The sequence below is a fragment of the Strongylocentrotus purpuratus genome, unplaced genomic scaffold, assembly GCF_000002235.5.
Source record: "Strongylocentrotus purpuratus isolate Spur 01 unplaced genomic scaffold, Spur_5.0 spur5_scaffold_1, whole genome shotgun sequence".
In the NCBI taxonomy this organism is placed as follows: Eukaryota; Metazoa; Echinodermata; class Echinoidea; order Camarodonta; family Strongylocentrotidae; genus Strongylocentrotus; species Strongylocentrotus purpuratus.
In genome coordinates, this window is record NW_022145594.1 from 23891642 (window position 1) to 23919250 (window position 27609).

The following is a 27609-nucleotide window of genomic DNA, read 5'->3' on the forward strand; positions in this document are numbered from 1 at the left end:
GGTCAAATATGTATTTTTTAGGGAAAACACATGACAAGTTTCACTTTTTGTAGATCATGAGCTTCCATTAGACATGCAATACGAAAAGAAGGGCGAAACCGCATTTGTTACAAGTGAAAGCTTTACTGAAAATTATTTAATGTCTTTCCCCATCAATTGATAAATGGAAGAACCTGCCCCATTGTCCGAAACATATTAGACACATAGGCCCGAATTCACAAAGGAGGTTTGTCGACAAACCTTGGTTTTCGTACGTCATATGACGCGTTTTACGCGTTTTTTTTACAAACCTGGTTTGTAAAGAACAAAAGGAGGTTTGGCGAAACAAAAGGAGGTTTGTCGACAAACCTCCTTTGTGAATTCGGGCCATTATGTTTCTAGTGCCAAACAACACTGCATATTTTAACATTCGATGGAGCGTAGTGATAGAGCGGGAAAAAAGCTCACTTTGATATGCAGAAGGTTTTCATGTTAGAACACTATAGAGCGATTATTATAATCGGTGTAGTGCATACGAAATGCATACACTTTCTTTTCCTTGAGGTGGCCATCGGTAGGGGGCGGGTTGAAATGTTATTGTCATCAACCCTTTTATCATCACCACGTGGATAATAATGATTCTGAATCAGTGCATTTTCTCGTTTTTATCTTCAGCACGAGACGGGTTGAACGTTACCAACAATGGATTGATTTAATAAAGAATGTTACAGGTAAGTTTGCCTCTAATCATTAATGGTAATCGTTACTTAGGACAACATACTGAAGAAAAACGAAGGTGTATCTTAATTTGAATATTGGGAATTACTAAACAAAACTACACTACTGATACGCATCATATACACCACAATGCGATGATATACACCACCGAATTGATTAAAAGAATGGATAAATGAAGAGATGAATAGTTAAACAACATTACGAGCCAGTCTACGTTCACGCATGAAACTTTTATATATGCAGGATGGCCAGATTTTGTTTAAATGTATGATGATTTGTGTTATTTTCTGTGCTATTAAATGGGTAAGTATCTAACGACAATGAAACCTGCAAGACAATAATCTTTCATCAGTTATGCCTAAGACATGAAACGATCGAGGAACAACAATTATTCATGTTGCATTATATGCACATTTCTACAAGCAATATTACCTTGACATCAAGTACTTATCTTTTGTTATTTATTCCATTTTGTCATATTATCAAGCACCTCATTAATTCCGATCACGTTGATATCGTAGACTCTAACATGCCCTTCGTCCAATCAATTTAAAAACCCTTTCCTTCCTTTGTCAATTGTATTTTAATTCTTACCTGTTGTTATACAGGCCTATATTACATACTAAATCTATATGATTACAATATTTCCTCATTAAAATAATAATCATATAGCATCTATTAAAATATTTCATTTTTAAAAATAGATTTGATATGCATGCACATATCATATCATGATCATGTCCTCATTTAACAATTAAAGAAGCATGGTGTTTATTATGTACCATTCCCTCAACATATCTACACTGCCCCCGTGTTGACATGGTTGACTTTAATCATCTGACCATAGACCTATACGTTTGAGACACAATGCCATGATCTGACAATCCACAGCCAACAATTTGAACATAAAACGTATGAAACGATTGTGACGTTATATTTCGATGAAACATAAATTAGCATAAGGTAGAATAATATCTTCCTCTTATCTACTGGTAACACATACCATATAATATAATGTTGTGCTTTATATCCATATTCCAGCTATGGGACACAGATTACTAACTTTTAGCCGAGGCATGGGGGTGGTTAAAGTTAAACATAATAAAGACAATGCTCACACCGAATACCAGGTATTATACCAAATGAACACAACGTGACCATTATTTTATTCATTGTTTATTTCAAAATCATTTTTAACACGTAATCACTGGTCTTTACACTGACGACCGATCTTTCGACTTCCCAATATGTTTTTTTTAATTCAATCGCAGTGGTTGTAACTGAAATCCATAAACAATATCAATAGGCTCTGTTATATTAATTGTCCCAACTCTTCTCGCTACCATGAATATTAAACTTCATTTGCATTGTCATAGTTGTAAATGTATTAGTATTTCCTAATTGTCTACGTTTATAAGGGTGCGTTCAACCGATTTTTCGAAGCTAAAATCACAAACATGAATCACATATCAAAACGCCGTTACAAAACAAGGTCACTGCGGGAAAGCGTTCAAGCGATTTTCCTTTAGACTGATTCTAGCTCATTTCGAGCCCAGCCACTGCGCATAACACTGCGCAATTTGACCCAGGAAGTATAGGTCAACTTCGGCGCGCACTTTCTAGAATTGTTTACGGCCGACTGTCGACAGCTGTTTTGAACATAGATCGCAATAATAAAACAAAGAATGAGAAGGTGATAGAAGGAAGAAACAAAGAAAAACATAAGGAAAGACAAATAGAGAAAGTCGATAGAGTGATTAGACCAAAGAATAACATAAGAGAAAGTGATAGAATGATAAAAACAAAGAATAACATAAGAGAAGGTAAAAGAAAGAAGAATCAAAGAATAACATAAAGAAAGACAGAAAGAGAAAGCGATATAATGATTAAAACAAAGAATAACATAAGATAAAGTGATAGAATGATTACAACACAGAATAAAATAAGAGAAAGTGATAAAAGGAAAAACAAAGAATAACATAAGGAAAGACAGACAGAAAAAGTGATAGAATAATACAAAAAAGAATAACATACGAGAAATTGATAGAATTATAAAACAAAGAATAACATAAGAGAAGGTGATAGAAGGAAGAAACAAAAAATAACATAAGGAAAGACAGAAAGAGAAATTGATAGAATGATTAAAACAAAGAATTTCATAAGAAAAGGTGATAGAAGGAAAAAACTAAGAATAACATAAGAATAGAAGGAAAAAACAAAGAATAACAAAAGAAAAAGTGATAGAAGGAAGAAATGAAGAATAACATAAGGAAACACAGAAAGAGAAAGTAATAGAATGATTAAAACAAAGAATTACATAAGAAAAGGTGATAGAAGGAAAAAACAAAGAATAACAAAAGAAAAAGTGATAGAAGGAAGAAACAAAGAATAACATAAGGAAACACAGAAAGAGAAAGTATTAGAATGATTAAAACAAAGAATTGCATAAGAAAAGGTGATAGAAGGAAAAAAACAAAGAATAACATAAGAATAGAAGGAAGAAACAAAGAATAATATAAGAAAAAGTGATAGAAGCAAAAAACAAAGAATAACATAAGAATAGGAGGAAGAAACAAAAGAATTACATAAGAAAAGACAGAAAGAGAAAGCGATAGAATGATTAAAACAAAAAATAGCATAAGAGAAAGTGAAGGAATCATTAAAACAAAGAATAACATAAGAGAAAGTGATAGAAGGAAGAAACAAAGAATAACATAAGGAAAGACAGAAAGAGAAAATGATAGAATGATTAAAACAAAGAATAACAAAAGAAAAAGTGATAGATTTATCAAAACAAAGAATAACATAAGAGAAGGTGATAGAAGGAAGAAAGAAAGAATAATATAAGGAAAGACAGAAAAAGAAAGTGATAGAATGATTAAAACAAAGAATTACATTTTAAAAAAAGGTGATAGAAGGAAAAAAAACAAATATTAACATAAGAATAGAAGGAAGAAACAAAGAATAACAAAAGAGAAAGCGATAGAATGATTAAAACAAAGAATAACATAAGAGAAAGTGATCGAATGATTATAACAAAGAATAACATAAGAGAAAGTGATAGAAGGAAGAAACAAAGAATAACATAATGAAAGACAGAAAGAGAAAATGATAAAATGATTAAAACAAAGAATAACATGAGAGAAAGTGATAGAATGATTAAAACAAAGAATAACATGAGAGAAAGTGATATAATTATAAACAATTATAATATATTATTATCATTATTATATTCATAATAAATTATAAAGACTAACCTAAGAGAAGGTGACAGAAGGAAGAAACAAAGAATAACATAAGGAAAGACAGAAAGAGAAAGTGAAAGAATGATTAAAACAAAGAATTTCATAAGAAAAGGTGATAGAAGGAAGAAACAAAGAATAACATAAGGAAACACAGAAAGAGAAAGTATTAGATTGATTAAAACAAAGAATTACATAAGAAAAGGTGATAGAAGGAAAAAAAAAACAAAGAATAACATAAGAATAGAAGGAAAAAACAAAGAATAACAAAAGAAAAAGTGATAGATTTATAAAAACAAAGAATAACATAAGAGAAGGTGATAGAAGGAAGAAACAAAGAATTAAAAAAATTATAATAATTATAATAATAATGATAATAATACTACTAACAATTAGTACCCCAAAAGATGATTGGTTGATGTATGTGTAGTAAAGAGAAGCCATTTAATGATCATAACTTTTAGTGTACTCTCTATAAATTTGAATATTTTTGGGAATGTATAGGTCGCGACCCTCTCTGCTGCGTCTTTACTAGCAATGGAAGTGCAACCCATGAGAGGGCAAAACAGGAACTAAAGCATCACAGCGCCACTGACATCTACGAGGTACCTTACCATAATGACCATTTCTCAGATGGGGAACAGTTGCAGTGGCTTGATCTCCTACATGGATGCCTCTGTAAAGCTGACGAAGTGATGCTATTCAGCAATCCATCATTTCTTAAGAGTCGTGAACAAGAGAGTAAACAAGAAAGAGAAGCACGGAAGAGGCACGAAGAAGAAATCAGAGAGCGAGAAGAAGAAAAGAGGTTCCTTCAAACAAGAATTGCGAACTTAACGCAGTTACTCAACGAGTCCCGTGCAAGTTGCCAAAGCAAAGTAAGCGAAAATGCAAGCCTAACATATTATATGAGGGTTGAACAAGAAAGCCGTGAACAAAGTGATAGGGCTATGATGGAAAATGAGAAAAGAGCAAAGCAGGTTATGGAGAAGTACAGGCAGAGGGAGATACAATTCGATGAAAAACTAAAATCGAAGGATCTGCGTATCAAAACAATGGCAGAAAACTTCCAAAGAACAGAAAGCACGACAACCCTTAAAATTCAACGACTAGAGACCAACAATGAAGATATGACAAAGAAATTAAAGTCCAAGCAACAACACGTAGACACTTTGACAGAAATCGTAGGGGAGAAAGAGCGAAACGAGACGACTCTAAGGCAGCACGTTGAAGAATTAAAGAAAGGAAGAGAGGAAGACAGAGCGGGAATTGAGATGGAAAAACTGTCAGTAGAATTAAGCTGGAAGAAGGAGCTTGACTATAAGGAACAGATTATAGGGCAACTTGAGCGTGAGACCTGGAAGCTGAGAACCAAACTTCAACTAGAAAGTGAGATACGATCAGCAAAGCAGAAGAAGAAAGCAGAGACACGTCAATGGAATTTCATTCGCTGGATGACTCCTGGAAAACAAGCTCTGGGGGGTAAGACTGTTTTGCACTATTTTTCTTGAGTCTCCTTACCCTACCAAATCAATCTATTTATATTATACTCTCTGCATTACCTTAAGCCTTCGGATTTTATTGTTTATTAATGTGTATATATTATATCTTATCACACTGTTATATTGTCTATGAAGGGAAGAAAATAGCCAGTGGGCTTGAAAATGTAATTAGCATATGTATGGCATTGTTATGTGATGATACGATTCTATTATTTTTGTTTACTTATGTTTTAAAAAGAAATTTAAATTTACTGCAGCAATACCACAACCGATCTGGGAATATATTTTTATTAGTAAACTGAATTATTTCAATCTAATCAATTCGTTCTACATTCATGACAGGAATAACGTCCTCTGGAGATAATTCCATTGGAGAATTAGATCAATCAGAAAAGAGCAATGCATCACAACCAGAGTAAGTTGAAACACTTGGAGATTTACATTTTTTAAAAACTTTTCTGATAGCTTTAAGATATCTAAACATCAGCAGTTGTCGATTTACTTCACTGGTTTATAAAAATAGCTTAGAATTTCGATCATCTGTGGTGTATTTATCTTCAAATTCGAACAACAACTTCATCATTTCTTCCTATTTGTCTTCATCTCCTTATTCTCATCAATATTCTTCTTCATCTCCTTCAACTCCATCTTATTGTTCATCATGATTTTCTTTTTCTTTTCTCGTCTTCTTCTCATGTTTTTTTTCTCCTCCACCTCCTCTTTTTCCTTCTTTAACCTTCTCCTCCTTATCATCTATTTCTTCTCCGTTTCCTTCATCTTCCACTACTACTTTTTCTTCTACTTGTTTTTCTACTTGATCTTCTTCTTCTATGTCTTCTTGTTACAAGTGTTAACTCATATTACTTCCTTGATATTTTGTGACATCCTTCTGCAACCAAAACAAGGTATTGAGCTACATTTATTTCTTTCGATGTTTCTAGCATGCATATTGCGGGTGGTTCTGCGTTTTTCTATCATGACACGTTTATAATACATATATACCTGTATTTGCCAACACAAAAAGGAAAATAGCCATTTGATTTTTTTCTAATATACTGTTTTTGGTTGAACATCTCAGGGAGGAACCAACCAATGATGAGTTTGCAGATATCTTGAAGCAGATAGCTCACGATCTTTCCGATGAGACCCAGATCGACAGCTTGGGTAGTCAGTTAGGAATCCTACAGGGTGACATAGCTAGAGCTCTCAAGACCAACATGACATACGAACAGGTTACCAGTAGAGGAACCCATCTCATGTTGAAGCATTGGAGAGAAGGTGTGTCCAAGGAAGACGAGCGGATCGAAATGAGGAGAGCGCTTGAGGCTGCCAAGTTGTTAGGACTTGCTCAACATTATTTCCCACAAGGTAAGGTCATAATACAATTGGCTTACTAATTTTGATTTAATTCGTGATATATTAATAAAAACGGTAATAAATTTATACTCTCCCTGCGTTCCACATAACTATATAGAACCATGGACAACATATCGTGAAGCCGTCATAATCATGCTAATTCTCTGTTTTTTTCATCCGCCTGATAATAAACTTGAAAAGTTAACATGTCACATAAATCAGTGTATACAGGTTTCTTTTTATGTGTTTGTCTGTATGTCGTTTGTCAGATTGTTTTACTTCACTTTTCATTTTTCAACTTGAATTTGGAGGAGGGCTCACTTTAGAGGAAAAGATGTAGCATTGATTCAGGACCAGCCCGTGTTAAAGAGCACTGATGCTAGTCTTGATATTTACCATCTCCAAAATGCAGGAACAGGAAAAGGACCAGAACTCCCTCAGAAAATGGAAGGTTCTCACCAGTTACTCGGGATAGACAACACTCCATCAGCACAAGGGTACTCAGGTGGACAAAGAAATACACGGGAGACTACTGCAGCCACTGACCAACTTCGTCTGCACGACCGGTCCTCCAAGAATCCTGGGGAGGCGGGTGAATGCATGGACCAACTTTCTGAACAACTATCAAACCAGAGCACTGTTGGTGTACATGGTACATCCGAAGACAAGCCCTATGGTGAGAAACTTAGCAACGGTATACTAAGTATTAAATGTTATCATTAATTAATAGGGGATTTAGGATTATCGAATGATCTAAAGATGATATGCGTTTCATTTCAATGAACATTTTCGACAGGGAACTCTAAAACAAATACGAACACATTTCATGATATCCTGAAAACACGTTATTATGGTGAGATTTATGAATACACGTTGATGAAGTTCATCATAATGGATAACGTTCGAAAATATGGTGTGGACATACTTGTTGAAATTAAAAATGTTATAAAATTTGTATCAAATAACATCGACATTAATCTTATTAATTTTCATTTCCTTTTGGTAGGGGGGTTGACAGGACTAGAACACCCTCAGAAAATAGGAGAAGCACCAGGGTCCTCAGGAGGACAGAACAAGACCAATAAGCCTACAACAACAACTCACCAAGCTCTTGACGACACGTCACCCAAGAACCAAAGGGATGAAGGGATTGAAGGTATGAACCAACATTCTGAAGAATCATCAGTCAACAATATCGCTGATGATGTACAAGAAACATCCGTAGATGTGTCTTCTAACGAGCTGTTCGGCGAGGGAACTGACACATCGGATGAAAGGGGTGTAGAATGTACCACCATCAACTATAGCGACTTACTTTCTAATATCGCCTTGACCGAGACATCTTCGGAGAAACTATTGATCATTTTGTTAATGAAAGTAATCATTGATATTCCTCTGAAAGTATTTGGTGGATAAACATATACAGACAACTTTTCTTGTGAATATATACATAGTTCTTACAAATTCATACGTCTAACTTGCTTATACATTTATCTGATACGCAAGTGACCTTTACAAAACTTGACCTTTACATTGTCATGTCAATTACTATGACTATAATAATAATAATAATATTCAGCTATTATATAGTGATTAATACATCTCGGACGTCTCTAAGCGCTGTACAGATATATTATTACCCGGTCATTGAATTCAATGCTTGTCCGCACACAATGTGTGCACAATCTTCACTCCCTGTGGAGCATTCCAGCCAGGCGTTACTTGACGCCAAAAAATGTTTGACCAACCGAGATGTATTCTGGATCTTGATTAATCCTGACTATGGAACCATTATGCTTCCTTTGTCGTCTCAAGAAAAGTGCAAGATAGTTTGATGGACTATTCGATTTGTTTTACTAATCAAAACCTTGGTGTCATAACAAAAAACATAACACTCGCTCTGTATTCACCATAAAAAGTTGTAACAAACTATATTTGACAAACTGAGAATCAAATTCAAAGAATATAAAGTCAACGTAGTACGCCCGTACGTATATGTCCTCGCAATTAGATTTAAAGCTATGCAAATAACCTCATCAAAGGAACGCTAATAAAAAAAGATCCTACGAAGACTTTAATTTACTTTTTTTATGAATGTGTTTTGGCTTGATTATGTTTATGTTAAGTTAGCGTTGGACCTGCAAATCTCAATACCTGATATAATTTATATGCAATTTAAGGACATAAAGAGGAGGAATTTAATGTATAATATTAATATCGAGGAATAGGAGCAACACGATTGACGTCGATCAAAAATCAGGAAAATCAGATTCTGCCACAAAATCTCGTAGAAACCTTATTTTGAAATATATGCCATGCACTATGTGTACATAATGTTTAGAGTGAACTAACTCTCTGTAGAAAAATAAGTTGTAATTCAATTAATAATGTCTGTATGATAAACAAGTTTAATAAAAAGGAACTCAAAATACATACAAATCATAATGGTCTTACTGTCTGCCATTGTATATAGTTTTAAATGCATTGAATATCAAATACTCTCTGTACGCTTAACAAAAGTTTGCTTGAAAGCGACTCATATTTCGTAAAAGTTTCTCAATTCATATTGGTATTACTGTTTTCAATGAATTATATTTCTTTTATACTTTATTGTGATATATTTATGAATGAATACATTACATATCGAATACTCTCTCTACGGTAAAAGAGTATGCTAGAAACGAACTCATAATACATGCATGTTTCTCAATGTTTCCATTGCATATATTTCTTTTATATCAAATTATGACAAAAACATGCTATTAGTAAATGCATTGATTTTAAAATACTCGCTGTACGCTAGAGTTTGCTTGAAAGGAACTCATAATATATGCATGTTTCTATATTCACATTGGTCTTATTGCTTCCCATTGATGGTATTCATTTTCTTTTTTATCACATTGTGACATGAGCATGTTATGAATGAACGCATTGGATATCAAATACTCTGTGTAACGCTAACAGAGTTTGCTTGCAAGGAACTTACAATACATGCACGTTTCTCAATTTATATTGGTTTTATTGTTTCCCATTGTTGTTATATTACATTGTGATTTCAAAAGGTTATGTATATGTTTATCGTAAAAGGTCTTTAGATTTCAAATTCGATTTAATTTCCGATGAGAGATTGTGGGGCATACATATAGCAACAAAAATGATATGTTTGGGGAGAAACAGGTTGAACACAATTAACTTTCCAATGAAATGTAGAATCATAAATTAGTCTATGCATAATGTTTTCATGATTATGTTATTGCTTCTCATGTTATTCGTATGCTGTACGTTTTCTATTTTTTAATGACAATCTGAGCTAGCTAGTACTGTATCTTTAACATTAGACATAATACATGAAAGTTTCTCAATTTGTATAGGTCTTACTGGTTCCCATTGAATATATTGTTGTTATATTACATTGTGATACCAACTGGTTATGTATATGATTTATCGTAAAAAGTCTTTAGATTTCAAATTCGATTTAATTTCCGATGAGAGATTGTGGGGCATACATATAGCAACAAAAATGATATGTTTGGGGAGAAACAAGTTGAAAACAATTAACTTTCCAATGAAATGTAGAATCGTTAATTAGTGTATGCATAATATTTTCATGATTATATATTTCAATGCTTCTCACGTTATTCGTATGCTGTACATTTCCTATTTTTATGCCAATCTGAGCTAGCTAGTACTGTATTTGTAACATTAGACATACCACCACAACCATAAACCTTATAGAATAAAGTGACTGCATTTGCAATATATTCATGTAACTACAGGTACAAATAATTCTCATACGATAATGCGTATACTGATTTTATACCTATATAACACTGGCAAAGCAAACGCATATTATTTGTTATATAGTATACATACATATAGTCCTGTAGAGGTTTTTTCAGACCTGGAAAAGTTGATAAGTATTCCTCATCATAGAAAACCCGTGAACACATACAAGATACAAGATACAAGATACAAGATACAAAATATTTTATTTGGTCTTTGCAAACAAGTTACATAGAAAATTGTTTTCCACTGGCGTTACAGTCATATTCAACAAAATATTTAATTACAAGAAATAAATACTTCACGTTTATAGAATGAAATAGATGAAATAAGGAACAAATACATGCAAAATATAATGAAGCGACAAAAATGGTCATTGGTACATGTACTTCAAATCATGAGTTTCAGAATTAAGCCTTGGTCATTGGTATTTCAATTCATACAATTAATTTCCGACGCAGAAGTTTATCGTTTAACCTGTGAGTTGAATTTATGAACAGAGTCGGGTACAAATGAATATCTGAATCGTGAAAGCCGGTTGGGGGTGGTGCGAAGTCGGATACCAGAACGATTAAATGAATAAAATAAATTAAGTGGATGGGTATTGGCTTTCATGATTGCACAGACCTTATCAACAATTTGCTCAGTACAATGAGACTCGACAGAAGCTAATTCTACCCCAATTATAAGTCGTATTATCCATGTGTTCAGGCTTCCTGGATTGAGATTAGCAACACTATTACATATTGCACATATGCTAATTCGATGATTATGCTAATATGGCTATTAAAAAAATGCCCAAGGTTGCCAAGCTGGCAACCAAGCTGAATTTACTTCAATACCCATCTAGAACACAAATCAACAAAAAAAAACCTTGTACTTATCAACTTGTCCAGGTCATGTACATGGTATATGGTACCGTCTACTGGACTAATAGTTTCTCTGTATGTTCCAAGACGAGTAATGGATATTTGATGATAAGTATAAGCTACACTTTTTACTGGGTTACGTTGGATTCGTACGTCTAGCTTTCAATGTGAAATCTTACGTATGCGTCATTAACTCGAAAGGAATCTTCAAAATCGCATTTGATTTGCACACTTTAGTGTGCATATGGGGTAGCCTTAATTAAAAAAAAATGAAGAAGCTAGATTTAGATACTTTATATAAATCGTCGCTGTTTTCACAAAGTGACAGTAGTGAAAAAAAAATTGCTTTCACTTTGCGTTACGATTTTCCTCACAACCGTCACTTCGTGAAAACAAGGACGAAATAGTTATTCATCCTTATTGAGATGTATGATGAATATTGACGTGTAACTGTGTCTGAAGCTTCTGAGGATGAGAGCCAAAACTAAAAATGTTTGCTAGTTTTTGTAAGAAGAATTTTCTTTTCTCCTAAAGTTAAAAAGACGGCTCCTTAATTTTAATCAGTCCACGAAAAACGTTTAGCTGTTGCTTTTGCATTGTAAATGATTTGTTGGTTTCCAAAATAATTAATCTGACTCATAATCCCATAACGTAGTCAAAAATCAAACATTTTATTCAGATCGGTGTTTAATTTGTAAAATGCAATAAAATATAATCCAATATCATTTAATGTTACTGATTTTTTTTTCTTCTTCAACTTATTATATGTCATTCATTCAATTAGAATTACTTGTGTAAATCTTCAGATATCCATTCAATGAGCGTAAGGCAAAAAACTCCAATACCAACAAACATTTAACTACTACATAATCATAAGATCTATGAACATTGTTTAAAATTCCCCTCGGGTTTTTTCTATTTCTTTTGTGGGGGGGGGGGGTCGATTTTATGTGAAATTACTACTCTACATTTTCTATATTCTATATGAACGATAAGAAATGAAAAAAATAACGGTTGTGTTTATAAAATAATTGCAACACTCCTTTTTGAAGACAAATTTGAATTAATGTTAGAGACTGACACAAAATGTTCAGAAGACAGGTATTTACTTATTGTACCGATCCCATTGAGAGCACTATTGTTGTAACATTTAAAAAACTTGCTACGTTTTACAAAAACATATTTAATTTTCCACTTTTACCCCAAATCTTTACGACATTAACATAACATGTATATTATATTATTGTTATATGATCTACGAATTTTAATTGAAAAATATGAAATACCTTTTAGGATAATACCAATCAAATTCTTGTTCTAATGTTTAAGACAACACGTATGTGTTGACAAAGACTACTTATTCTATAAACAAGCACATAGTACAATTACCTGAAATATTCAACTATGTTCATTTCAGAATAATCACTGGCATAGACATGGCGGTACTTCTTGAATACTTTTATTTTTGCCATCTGGAATATATATATTCACGTGCACATCACACGATATACCGTCGTTGTTTGAATGAATAATGATTACTTTAATTTCATGAATACATATCCAGCATTTGTCTGAATGAATTTTTACAGTTTTTTACAATCCTCATGACCTTTCTCTTCCTGTGTGCAGGTGAAAATCTCTGAACTGGGTTATTACAATTGAACAAGTAAATGTATTTACAGGTGAGGAATGAATTTGGTTAAAAGAATATAAGCCAAACTATCTGCATGATTCATGCAAAGGGGACTGGTTTCATTTCAGAGTTTGATCAAATGAATGACATGTTCGAGCAAAGTATAAGAGGGAACGATTACCGAGAATACGAATTGTCGATACAGAAACTAACAGAGAGAGATATATATGAATATGAAGAGAGAGAGAGGGGGTGTAGAAGGTAACTCATATTTGTTTTCCCAAATGGAACTTCTCAATGACAACAAGTGAAATAACCCTGTGATGACAAGCAATTTGTTTCCGCCCTATATAATTCTTTGCGAAGGCAAACAAACAAAGAAAGAGAGATCGTGTCGCGTTTCAATTCACTGTCCTCCGCTACCCTTATAGATCTATGTAATTGTTATTCAAAGTATATAGGTAAAACTGTGTATGGGATATAAATGTTACGGTAAATCCATACTTCTACTTTCTAGTCATGTTATATTATGTTATTCGTGCAAAGCACACTGATATGTCTTGGGACAGGAATTGCGCTATGTATGTGGTACGTATTATTATAATGATACACAACACACTAATCTTCCCTAACGTGTGCATGGTACAGTGGTTGTTTGTGTACAAACAATGCGATATATACACTCATCAAATTGGCAAATCAACAGGTTGGTGCACTTTAAACAGGCTACATTTTGCATGCGTGAGTTGGTGAAAACTAGCTTCAACTGATTTAAATTTCTTCCCCTGCTTTTGATCTGGATTTTCCGAATGTCATGTAACACGACCATGCGCGTACGCAGGGGGGGGGGGGGGGGGTGTTTTGGAGCAACCCATCCCCCCCCCCCCCCGCTTATTCAGCGGCTGGCTGGGTCAAGAAATATTGATTAGCTCATATATTTCAGTTAAAAAGAGAAATTATCTACAATGTGAAATATGATAGTGTTTCTTCCCTCAAGTTGTAAATGACCGATACGAATATACATTCGCGGGTACCATTCACCTGTACACTTTAACACTCCACCAAGTTGTGAGAAAATTCAAATTTCTTAGCTCGAATTTGTTACCCTAAAATGACGTTATTTACAAAACCGAACAAATGCATGCATACATCAGTATACAACCGGACAAAGTTAAATAACATGGTAATATAATTTACTTTAAAATAAGTATGATATCAAATATGATAATATACCTGTAAAGTAATAGTAACATAAAATATGTATATTGGTGAAACTCTTAACACGGACAGCGAGAAGTCAATCGTTTTTTTTTTGGAAATTATTAATAGGAACGAAGCCAGAGGATTTAATGAATGTATGGTGTAAACAAATTAATGTTGGGGGGGGGGGTCAAGTGTTGAAGCTACTTGAGTAACGTGCGTTATGTGAAAAACAGTATTTTATGTGGCAAAAATTTGGAGTATATGGCTAGTCTTTAAAATCAGTCACCTGCTTACAGATGCATACGAAGAACTAGCCAGATCTATATTATAAGATTAAGTATGATGGTAGGCTCAAATATTAACAGAATGGACAGACACTATCGTAGAACATTGCGCTTCCACCATTAACATGGAAAGAATGACCATTTAATTGTAATATTTGTGCTTATACATGTGGGCGGTGGACAGATTGTGTGATTCAAATAATGAATTGTGTTTCGTAACTTAAGTTCAAAGTCTGTTGATAATTGATTGAAATTCCTCATCCGTTTCTCCTTTGTGCATTATACGTCTATATAAATAACAAATTTCATACACCATACAATAACAATACCATCTATGCAACACATAATAGGACGACTGTGTATGCTATTAAGCGTGTAACGTTCTGGTTCGAGTATTCGGGACGACATGTGAACACAAATGGCTAGTTCAAGCTTTGAGATTAGGAATAGGAATGATAAATTACGACATGAAATCTTGTCGTACAAACCAGGAAAGGCTGTACCTTGTGATGATGAACGAGTGGTGTTTCCTGATAAGCTTGTCATTGGTATGCTATATCCGTACGGATGTGCTCCCGATACACTCCCTGCCTTGATTAGACGCGCTCTTCATGGAGGCGTAGAGCCAAGCAAGATTGCTGATAAGTGTGAAACATCTACAGATGATCAGGAGGAATACCTCACCGATTCTATATCTGTCATCATAAGAAGTCGTTTTGGTTCGTATATTAAAATAAAATGCAACGTTGATTAATTTGTGTTTGTTGAAATTTAAATGAAACTAAGCTTCTAAAATGAGACTATTCCCTTATCCTGAAATCATAAAATCTGCATGCTTTTTTTTTTTTACTTGCCTGTTGCAATTAGTTTGGAGAGTACCTATTAGGGTATTTTACATGATCATGCAAGTGTGTATGTAAATTGCAGAAACGCGTTTTCGAACATGGCTAAACGTCAGATTACCACATTGGGATTATCACGAGGGCGACATGCATTGATTAAAAATATATTCATTTCACCAGCTGGTCAATATAACCATTTAAAGTGACCAGCCAGGAGAATATGACAATTACGATCCTCGCAATCGATATTACATGATGAGTTCTGGACCAATCACATCTCGGTATCGGTGTAAGCTATCTAATATTACAATAAATTAGGTGAGGCAATATTATACTCTTCTATACAGTATTACGAATATTCTGTGGTAAAAAGTATCTTAACATAGATAATGCAACATTAAATATTGTCAATTTGAGGTTTACAGAATAAAAACTCATTCAACATTAATCCAAAATATTAACATTTTCAACTTTGATCATAATACTTCCACCAATTATTAGTGGGTTTATGTGGTGGGGAACCCTCTTGTTCCTTGATCTATACATGATATAATTAGATTTGTCAAGATTTAAAGATAATTTATTGCTACAAAACCGTAAGTAGAGTTTCTCAATTTTCTTGTTTGCTAATGACATCAATTCATGTATGTTGCTATGTGACACAATGGCACTAGTGTCATCAGCAAACAAATAATAATCGAATAGCCTGGTAGAATGAACAATATAATATATATAGAATAACATGAGGGGGTCCAATATACTCCTTTGAGGAATTTCATAAAAGATTTAGCTAGACCGAGATCTGCCACCATTGACCGCCACATATTGTTTTATATATATCAAATAAGTAATTCATAAACCCTAAGTTCTAGGAAAGGTTAACATCTTCTGTTTCATATCCTTCACTTCAATCTATGTCTTTGGTGTTTTATATAAATCGAGATATTCTCTCGTGATTGATCAACCATCATCCTTTTTTATACCAGTATACCAGTATACCAGTATTGATACAAAAAATGGAAAATAATCAGATATGTCTCGATATATCAGGCCATGTTTCACATTAACTGGGATAGCATTTGTGAAAATGTTATCAATTAATGTCGCTGTGATATTCGCTATACGATTAGGCTATGTTATTAATGGAAGTAAGTCATATGAAAATATAATGTAAACAAAAGTCACTGGTTTTTGTTATCAGAGTTATAATTGAGCAAGTTGATATTAACATCACCGAGAAGATAAAGTTCTTTCTTCTCACACTAACAATTTTACATCATTGAGGTGTTTGTCAACTCTAGCATGAAAATTAGTAATATCAGTATTTGGATTTCTGTATATAATGCATACAACAATTATGGACTTTTTTATCCCGTGAAATTTTAATAAATACAGATTCACATATTGTATCACCATCAGAGAAGTCACTATGAACATTGAAATTCAGATAAAGCATTTCGATCATCTACCTATGAGTTTCTGAAAGTTGTTGATGATCCAACCATTTCTTAATTTTCCTTAGTGTATTTTCAATTTTTATTGCTTAACCATGTTTGTGATCTATTATTTGACTTTGCATGTTTTTAGGAAAGTGATGACTAAATTAAATTAAAAACGAGCATTTCTCAAAGACGTGTTAATATTATAAAGCTCAAACATCCTAATGTTGCTGTTGCTATTCTGGTGTTTCTACTTCTTGTTTCGGAATTGTACCATTATTACCCACTGCAATTCTTTAAACAATTCTTTCATGAAATTATACTTATATACCCATATATATTCATAAATTAATCATTACTCCCATGGGCTCCCCCTTACTAATATGATTATACAACTCTCAAACCAATGTATGATTCTATTCGTTAAAGGTACTGTGTCCCATTTGCAGGCCAAAAAAATGAAAAAGTTAAATTCCAACTGCATTTGAAAGATAATACTAATTTAGAACTTCCCTACAAAATGTGGGGTTTGAAAATGTCTTCAAGAGGGAAAATAACGACTATTAGTTGTCAAATCGACTTTAGGGCTATAGAGCCCAAAAGTAAAATAGTCTTGATTTTCAGACAATTGTACCGAATGGTCATACGTTTTATGCTGCGCAAAAATTCAATCAGTTTAATCTTGGCCATCACAAGAAGTGGGTTATTGATGTAGACAAATGCTCATGTAACCTTTACAACTCTTTTCATGTATGTTATTACCAAAGAAGAAAAAAAGCCAGTCAGTCACTCAATAGTGTCTGACAGTGAAGTCTAGCAAGTAAACGGGTTTCCTTGCATAATTTGAATATGAGGACACTGCTATATACGTTTAAATTTCACAGATAGGACATACATGACATATTCATAATTCCTGCAAAGTTCTACAGAATTTGAGGTTGGCTGCAAAAGGGACATAGTACCTTTAAACGCTTTATGCTCAATGTTTTTGTTACCACAACAATTTGTTTGTCATGGTTTCCTCAAATGTTATTGCACAAGCAGTTAATGTATTCGTGTTATGCATTCATATTGCACCCAATTAGTACCACACAACTTGTATTTTTCTTTAAAAATTCTTAAAAAAACATGTTCATAGTATCTCAGATGTCCACCATGCATATTGTATCAAACACGTTCTTTTTTACAGACAGTTGGCTCGATTTCGAAGAAGCTGCACAAGACCTTACTGGGAAGGCTGGATGCCAGGTGCTGTTGGTGAAGTCAGTATTAATATTTTCTTTGTCCATATTCACATATATATTTTGACTGAAATCAAATATTAGACTGATTTATCGCATTTTTTGAAATTGTAAGTCGACAAGAAGAAAAAATGGGTGCTCGTTTGATCGGTATTATGCAAATACGCTTAATAAGAAACAGGTGAAAATGATTGATTGGGTAATAAATCAATTACTGACACCATCAACTACCATAAACGTGTATTCCCTTTACAATTGTGTCACTACAGGTTCCCGAAATCCTATTTTCAAAAGAGTTTGATTAATATTATAAACAAAACTAATTACAGTGCGTCGCAGAAAAAACGAAACCGAGAATTATCGATGTTTTATCATAACTTAGTCCCAATTATAATTAACAAATGACACATATTGGTAAAGCTTAGATCCTACTCTTTCTTTTAATGCTACTAGTTTAATGAAGAAGAAGGAGGGAAAGTGCCATTTTTTTTAAAACTCACCACCCCCACCCCCACCCCACCCTTGAGCACAACAAAATTATACAAAAATTGCTAGGGGAGGGGACTCGTCTTCTTGTTTTCCCACAAAAAAAGGTAAAACATAAATGTGTTTCACTTGTTTTGGGGCCAGGAGACCCTGGATCCGCCACAGTGACCGGGTGTGGGGTCAAACATAGAGAAAGAGACATATAAGTAGATTGACAAAGGAATGGGATATTGGACAGGAGATACGCTAGAGAAACTGAAATATGAATATTGATTTATGTCACATTAAAACATAACTAGGAAATGGGGACAGAGGTAGAGAAGATAGAGAGAGAGATAGAGAGGGGGCGGGGGAGGGGGGGGGTAAGGATAACGACTACAGTTTCCATACTCTTTATATTCATTCGGTACAGACAGCTTCTGGACATCGTAGTTTTTAAACAAAGCAAAACAAATCTTGAGCAATTTTTAAGCAACAAACTAGGAAAGATTATTCAGATCCTCCATTTACTTTAGACAGAACATGTCGGAAGGGGGCAGTAGGGTCAGTTTAGAGCGATCTTAGCGACTGAGAGAAAAAAAACACACGCTTCTCTGTCAATGTTACAGTAGTAAATTTTAATCAAAGTTACCTTTACACGCACATATAAATCACAACGAATTTCAAAACATCCACCCCCGGATTACCACTCCTGGGACAACTATCCTCTAGGACAAATACCCCCAGACAACTACCCCCTAGGACAACTACCCCTAGGATAATTTTCCGGGGGTAGTTGTCCTAGAATAAGGTTGTTGTAGAAGGTTGTTGTTTTGGGGTAGTTGTCCGGGTGGAAATTGTCCGGGGTAGTTGTCTCAGAGGGTATAGTCGTGCTAGAGGGTGGCTGCCCTAGAGGGTAGTTGTTCTAGAGGGTAGTTGAATGGGGGGCGTTATCCGGGGGTAGATGTCCAGTGGGTAGGCGTCCTAGAACCAGATTGAGCATATGCAAACCTCAGCAGATAGGGCTTTAAGCTAAATAAAGCTAGTGTTTTACTGTGAGGGGGTGGTGAAATTAATCGCACCTACCCTCCTTTTTTGGATTGAAACGCTAATAAGAAATTTTCAATATATTAAAATGCAAGTTGCGTAGCCACCGGGTGCACTAAATGTGCATTTTGAAAAGTTAGAATTAGATAAATTACATGTCAAAAAATGTTGTTTCGACTGCCGGGAACACCCCCTTACTGCACTTTCCTTACCGTATAGCGTGCATCTTTGATAGCAGTGTTTGTTTGCACTAGAGCGTAGAGACAAAGTGAGGAAGAACAAAATAATCGAATTGTAATTTTTAAAATACTTTTTTTAGCACTAATTTCCAATTGGATGAAGGAACAAAATGATTGTAATTTCATCATTTACAATTGCAAGCGAGACGAAGGAAAAAGAATCCTCCATTGTTTTTGTATAAAGATTAGCCATTATCCCTTATTTTGGGATCTATTCGATAGTGTATATGTAACGTAAAAGGACTACTGCAGCAATTGATTAGGGAATGAGCTTATATATTAGTGGCCGAGCGAGAAAATGTCGAATTTAGAATTAGAAAACTCATTAGGGGGATCAAAATCGTTTATCAGTACATGTAATTTGAACAAACTAACAATAAGTTAGATAATCTGATGTTGAAGTGTTATATTTTCCAATTAACAGTTATCTGTTATACTGCAGAACAATGGTATCGCAAAGGGGGCAAACACTGTTTAAATGGCCATTTACTAGGGGGAAATGCATAACCTCAATATTATCGCCTCTGGAAGACAGCGTGTCGGCAACATTCGCCGTATTTTGGATGTAAGGGAGCACAGTGTCCAATTAAAGACGAAATTAGGTTATGAAGGGTTGAAACTGCATTTTCGAGAACAAAAAATACGATAGGTTTACTTTGAAATTGTTTATTGTCTTGTGGGGAAAGAAATATTACTTTCGAGGAAGCATGGTGACCGAGTGAGGATCTTTTTTTTAAAAGTTTGCATGTTCTAGCGGGTACTTCAATTGTTTCAGTAGTGTATAACAAATACATTAATTTTATTTCAGTGTGAGGGAGTTGAATTCATTTAGGGAGGTGAATTTGATTACTATGCAATTTTTAAACATTAAAATGTGAATCATTAACACGTGAATAATTATAATTCTGAATCGTACCATTGTCTTCTTTTTGTTTTCTTTAGCCCGAAGGATTTTCCGTTTTTTCCTAATGTTATCGAGACGATAAAGAAGATAACACGTAAGTTTGATCGTAATCCATTATGATAGTTAGGACAATAATATAGACTAAAGACATGGAAATACGATTTTTAATTCGTAAATAATTAGTCTTTTGATACCTTATTTTCCTTCACTTGGGAGGCTTTTGTATAATGACAGTTAATCTCTTTTTGTGTACATATAATGAAGTTTGTTGGTCTTATTATCAGTGCAATTAAATTGGTAGGTATGTAACGATAATGACACCTACATACGAATACATTTTATAAGTTATGACTAGGACAAGGAACCTACGATGATCTACTATTATTCATGTCATATGCACTTTCTACAAGTAATATGACCATGATTGTAAGTATTTGTCTTAGTTTTCTATATTAATATTTCATATTACACTATTCCTACAAAACACGTAATCCGCCTCGTATTGAAATGATCGACGTTAATACTCTAACCATGGGCTTTTGTAAAATACATGAGGACAATCAAAAGCCAACGATGACAAAAAAGACACGATTTTACTTTCGTCGATCGCAGTCGTTATAATCTAACGATATCATAAACAATGCCATTAGGCTTTTGTATCCCGAATGTCCCAAGTCATTTCCCTACCATGAATGCTACATTTATTTTTCATTGTCACAGATGTAGATTTATATCTCCTGACTCGTTCGTTCGTGTCTCCTTAGATCAAGATTAAATCTTGATCTTCGGAGTAGTTGCTACAACCGGCCGTGTCAGACACGTTGCCCGGGGGTGCGAGATAGGACTCTTGTAGCGTGCCCCCATTTAAAACAATTATACAATAACAATTAACATTACATTTAATTAAAAGTATGAAACTATTTCAATTACTCTCATGTTACGGGAAAGATATTATTTATATATATATATATATATATATGTATTATGAATCAATTGATTTGGTCGATCCAGTTCGATGACACAAACACGGCACTACTGGACAGAGATCCTAATAATTACAGAGCTTGGTCTTGTTGCTCTCTTCGCCAGCAGTTTAAGGATATGGAATCCCGCGGCACATTACTCACAGGCCAAGCTTATACAGAGCCTATAACAAGTAATGTTGTGCATGTACCACCCACCCGATCGATCAAAAACTCGAAACTCAGAACTGAATGAAATTTAAAAATTTTTAAAAAAAACATGAAATGGTAACCATCTAAAATTTCATAATTGTGATAAATATCTATAAAGATTTATCAAGCAACAAAAATAAATAATATCATGTTAAAGAAAAGGATGTATACACTTTGTATTCTTGAGACTATGGTAACACCATCTGTCTAGAGGGCTCTGAAACAACTGGCCTCTGGGGTTGGAGCAACTCATTCTGCGTTGAGTATCAACCTCAAAATAAAATGTGCAGGTTCAAAACCCGCAAGTTGCAAAAGGTATATCCGACTGGACGGGGGCGTTGCATCATGGGAACATGCTACGGCTGCATCTGCACGTAGGCCACATGCTCGAACCATTCATAACCCCAATGCATGTGAGAGTATGACTAACGAACAATAGAGACATGCAGAGGACAATGCATTGTAACAAAAAACGATACAAAAAGCTTCTTTTTCTGCAGAAGAAAGATACTGTCTGCCAATACAATATGTGACCCAGAAAGGGATGCACAAGTTAACAGTAATTGAATAGTCGTACAAAGAATCTGTCAGACTGTTGCTTCTTTCCAAAAAAAGAAAAGAAAAAAAAGTGCTGAATCAACATGTCTGAGTTTCCTTTGCTGTAATAATTTTTTTTTTTTTAAATCCTCTAACAACATCCTCATTGGCATTTGCCAGTAATGTCGCTGCCCCCGCCCTAAAACTCAATGGGCAAAGTGTAGTACACAACAAAAAAATACTGCCCCTTTTATTTATTTTTTTGTAAAACTGTGGTCCTTCCTTTTATGAAACCCTGGACCCTCCACTACGCTATTACAAATTTTGGTTCTGATAAGACCTACACATGTACGAGTATGGAGAGATTGAGAGCTAAATATGGCTGATATTTGCATAACATTAAGATCACTAGCTAGCTCTGTAGGTGTAATGCTCGTTTCATCTTCTCTGTCTTCCTTTTATCCTGTATTGCCCCCTGCTTCTCTAATTCGATTTAGTCCATTCAATTAACAATTCAAATATGGCGGTATACTCATAATGATGCCACACAACCATTAAGGATAGTTTTATACAACACAAACAGAGATGAATGAAGCATTGCAGACAATCTCCATTATTTTATGTCAAAGTACACACCCCCCCCCCAAAAAAAAAAAGGAGATTAGGCGACGTATTGTGTAAAAAAGAAGTCAAAACATCATCATCACTTTGGACTTAATTTCTATATCACTCATTGCATATGTTTCGAATGGATAGGTTGCGTCCCTCTCTGTGCCATGCGCTCTACCGGGAGACGTGGAGCCATCGAAAAAGCGAAAACTGATTTGAATCATCTCGGGATCACTGATATTTACGAAGTAGATCTGGATGATCACATTCTCTCAGATGAGGATCAGTTGCAGTGGCTTGCCCTAATACATGGATGCCTTCAAGAAGGTGACAGAGCGTTAGCAATTAATGAACTGGAGAACGTATGCACGAATCCGTGTGAGTTGCTCTATGACGAAACCAAGAAAGAGGCAGAAGAACTAAACCAGACGATGTTTAAAGAAGTCCAAAACGTAAAACAGGAAAAGAGGTCACTACAGTACGAAATTAAGGGCATTGAACAGAAATATGAAGAATCCTTAGCAAGTCATGAAAGCCTTGTCAACGACAATGCAATACTTATGAGCGAGATGGTACGCGAAAAAGAAAAGCGAAAGCAAGTTGAAATGAATTTGAGTAGAAGTGAGAAAGTTGCAAAGCGCGATATGTCGATATACAAACAACTAGAGCTAGAGCTGAAGGAGAAACTTAAATCAAAAGAGCTGCGCATCAGAACATTGGAAGACAAATTACAGAATACAGAGGAGACGGCAAGACGTGACGTCGAGCGACTACATACCGAAACGGACGACGAAAGAGCGAGATCAGAGAAAGAGAGGCACTCCTTGGCAGCAGAAATGACGAAGAAACTCGAGTCTAAGCAACAACACGTAGACAATTTGACAGAAATCGTAGAGGAGAGAGAGCGAAATGAGACGACACGAAGACAGCAAGTTGAAGAGCTCAGAAAAGAAAGAGAGAGAGACAGAGTGCAATGTGAGAAGGACAAACGGTCAGGAGAATTAAGCTGGAAGAAGGAGCTGGATTATAATAAACAGCTTGAGCGTGAGAACTGGAAGCTGAGAACTAAAATTCAACTAGAAAGTGAGATACGATCAGCAGAGCGGAAGAAGAAAGCAGAGACACGTCAATGGAGTTTCATTCGCTGGGTGACTCCTGGAAAACAAATTCAGGACGGTGAGACCGTTTTGCATTATTTTTTAAAGAGTTTCTTCACTCTAGCATGTCAATTACTTGAGATTAAGTTTTTTTTTCTTTTCAGCCTTTAAAAAATATATTCAATACAATCTATCACTTTTATTCTATCTTATCATGAACACTGTTAAACTGTCTTTAACTGAAACAATTCTAAACATAGCCCGGGGAGTTGACAAAAAAACTTAATGTATTATTTGTAATACATTAATATTGTGTGATGTTACAATTCTATTATTTTAGTTTTAATTATAATTTAATCATAAATTTTTACTTTACTGTCAGAATACCACAGCCGATTTGGGAATATAAAATGTTCCTTTTGTATAACTTAATTAATTCAATCAAATCGATTCGTTTTACATTCATGACAGGAATAACTTCCTCTGAAGATTATTCAAGGGGAGAAGTCTGTTCATCAGAAGGGAGCAATGCATCAAAAGCTGAGTAAGTTGAAACTTTTGTAGTTAAACTTTTTGTTCGCTTTTCTGATAGCATGAAGTACTCTGAAATTCAGCAGTTGCCAATTTACTACACTAATTTCTAACAATAGTGCTTTTTAACCATTTCAGTCATTCATGGTATATTTTAGCTCAAAATTCGAAACATCAACTAAAATCACATTAAACATCACTTCTTCGTGTTTTTTTCCCCCCAACTCCCTTTTATTCTGTATTGTTCTTTATGATCTTTATGATTCTCTTCCTCTTCACTTTTTTCCTATCTTTCTTTCTTATTTTTGTTCTTCTTCTCCTTCTTCACCTTCTTCCACAACTTCTTCTTCTTTTTATCTTGTTCTTCTTATTATCCTCCTAAATCCTCCTCATTATTTCTCTTTTTCTTTTACCTTCCCCTCATAACTGTTTGATTCTTTTCCTTATTCTTCTCCTACTACTTCTTCGTCTACTTCTAATTTGTAGTTTTCTTTAATCTGTGTGTTACATCATATTATGCATCTGTCAATGTTGGGACATCCTTCTGCAAACGAAACCACGTATTGAACTTCATTTTTGTGTAGATATTTCTATCATAACATATTGTGGGTGGTTTCGCGTATTTATTTCATGACACGTTTATTAAATATAATTTATATACCTGTATATGCCAAAACAATAAGAAATGTGCCCTCTAATTTGTCTAATTTGTTCATACAATTCAGGGCGAAACTATCCAATGATGAGTTTGCATCCATCTTGAAGCAGATAGCCGATGATCTTTACGATGAGGCCAAAATCGATAGCTTCGGTAGTCAGTTAGGAATTATACAGGGTGACATAGCGAGAGCTCTCAAAACAAACATGAGATACGAACAGGTCACCAGTCGAGGAACCCATCTCATGCTGAAGCAATGGAGAAAAGGTGTGTCCCGAGAAGATGAACGGATTGAACTAAGGAGGGCGCTTGTGGCTGCAAAGTTGTTAGACCTTGCTGACCATTATTTTCCACAAGGTAAGGTCACCCTGAAATTGTTTTAATAAATTCATTCAATTCGTGATACTAATAAAAATCGGTAATGAATGTCTACTCTATGCCCCCTTTCTACATAACCAGAACCAAGGACAACGTATCGTTATTAAAGCAGTCATTATAATGATAATTCGCTGTTTTCATCTGCCTGGTAATGCCACTTGAAAAGTTTACATGTCGCATGATTATACAGGATATACAGGTTCATGTTTGTATGTGTGTCATTATGTCTTTTGTCAGATTGTTTTACCTCACTTTCATTTAATTTGATTTTGCAAGTTGATTTTCTTTTTCCGGGGGGGGGGGGGGTCCACTCAAAGGATAATTTCTATCATTTATTCTGTACCAGCTCGTGTTGAAGAGCACTCAGTGAAGCTAGTCTCTTGATATTTACTATCTCCAAAAAGCAGGAAGAGAAGCCGGACCAGAACACTCTCATAGAATAGAGGGTTCTCAAGAGCTATTCGGGATAGGTAGTATATCTGCAACGCTAGGGTCGTCAGAAAGACAAACCAAGACACGAGAGACTACTGCAGATACTGATCAACCTCGTGCACAGGACCAGTCAGGCAAGAACCACGGGGATGAGGCGAGTGAATGCATAGAACAACTTTCTGAAGAGGTATCAAACCACACCACTGATGGTGTACATGGCTCATCCGATGCTATGCTCTATGGTGAGAAACTTACCAACTGTACACTAAGAATTAAATAAAAGTTATCATTAGACAATACTGGATTAAGGATTATCAAATAGTATAAAGAAGATATGCCTTTCATTTAAATGATCGGTTTTCGACAGGAAACGCTTAAACAAGTTCCAACACATACATGTTATGATATCCTCAAAACGCGTTGGTATGGTAAGATCTGTGAATCTACTTTGACAAAGTTCATCATGAGGTGTGTGTGTCACATTTGTTGATATTAGCCCAAATTAGGGGGAAATAGAATAACATTTTAAGATTTGTATCAAATAACACCGATGTCAATATTTGTATTTTCTATCCCTAAAAAGAAGGAGGAGTAACTGGACTTAAACACCCTCACGGAGTAGTTGAAGTACAAGGGTCCTCTGGAGGACAAACAAAGACACAGAAGACTAGATCAACCAGTGATCAACCTCCTGAAGAGGACAAGTCCTTCAAGAACCACAGGGAGGAAGTGAGCGAAGGCATGGACCAGCATTCTAAAGGATCACCAACCAACAGTTTTGAAGATGATTTACAAGAAACGTGCGTAGATGTATCTTCTACCAAGGCGTCTGACGATGGATCTGACACATTGGATGAAAGGGATGTAGAATATGTCACCATTAACTACAGCGACCTGCTTTCTAATCTTGCCGTGACCGAGACATCTTCGGATAATCTATTGATTCTTTTCTTCCTGAAATTAATCATTGATGTTCCTCAAAAAGCATGTGGTTGATAAACCTGTACAGACACTCTATATTGTGACCGTATACATATTTTCTACCACTGTATACGTCTATGAAACTTGCTAATACCCAAATAACCTTAACAACACTTGGAAGTATATTGACAGGTCAATCACTGTGACTACATCGAGATATATTCTGCATCTTGCATAATAATGGCTATGGAACCATTAAGATTTCTATACAGTCTCAATTATCAAGAAAGTGTTTGATAGATTAACATGATTTGTGTTGTGGACACCAATAACGTATAGCCATGAAAGAAAACACAAATACATAACCATGTTTTACAAACTGAGAGTCAAATCTATAAATCGTAAGGTCAACATACTGTCCGAGCCCGTACGCCTGTGTCCTCACAATGACGGTGGCTCTGAAGTTCAAAGTGTTAGATATAAAGTTATGCAAAGGACTTCATCA

The 27609-nt window shown here is 34.8% G+C and overlaps 1 protein-coding gene across 1 annotated transcript; it reads left to right on the plus strand.

The window, feature by feature from the left end:
- Positions 1-660: 660 nt before the first annotated feature.
- LOC105446637 (centrosome-associated protein CEP250-like) lies at positions 661-27179 on the plus strand. Its single transcript, XM_030978624.1, has 11 exons — positions 661-710; positions 4464-5441; positions 5804-5876; positions 6540-6829; positions 7230-7493; positions 7824-8105; positions 23235-24263; positions 24656-24728; positions 25441-25730; positions 26159-26425; positions 26770-27179. Exons 2-11 carry the CDS (start codon positions 4655-4657, stop codon positions 27177-27179), a joined length of 3765 nt encoding a protein of 1254 aa, XP_030834484.1. The 5' UTR covers positions 661-710; positions 4464-4654.
- Positions 27180-27609: the final 430 nt, after the last annotated feature.

What these genes read in the sequence shown, in the direction of transcription:
- LOC105446637 (XM_030978624.1), top strand. Translation starts at nt 4,655, where the DNA reads ATGCTATTCAGCAATCCATCATTTCTTAAGAGTCGTGAACAAGAGAGT. An exon ending in TGGAAAACAAGCTCTGGGGG is followed by an intron (nt 5,442 to 5,803) that starts GTAAGACTGTTT and finishes CATTCATGACAG; the next exon opens with GAATAACGTCCTCTGGAGAT. An exon ending in GGATGAAAGGGGTGTAGAAT is followed by an intron (nt 8,106 to 23,234) that starts GTACCACCATCA and finishes TCGAATGGATAG; the next exon opens with GTTGCGTCCCTCTCTGTGCC.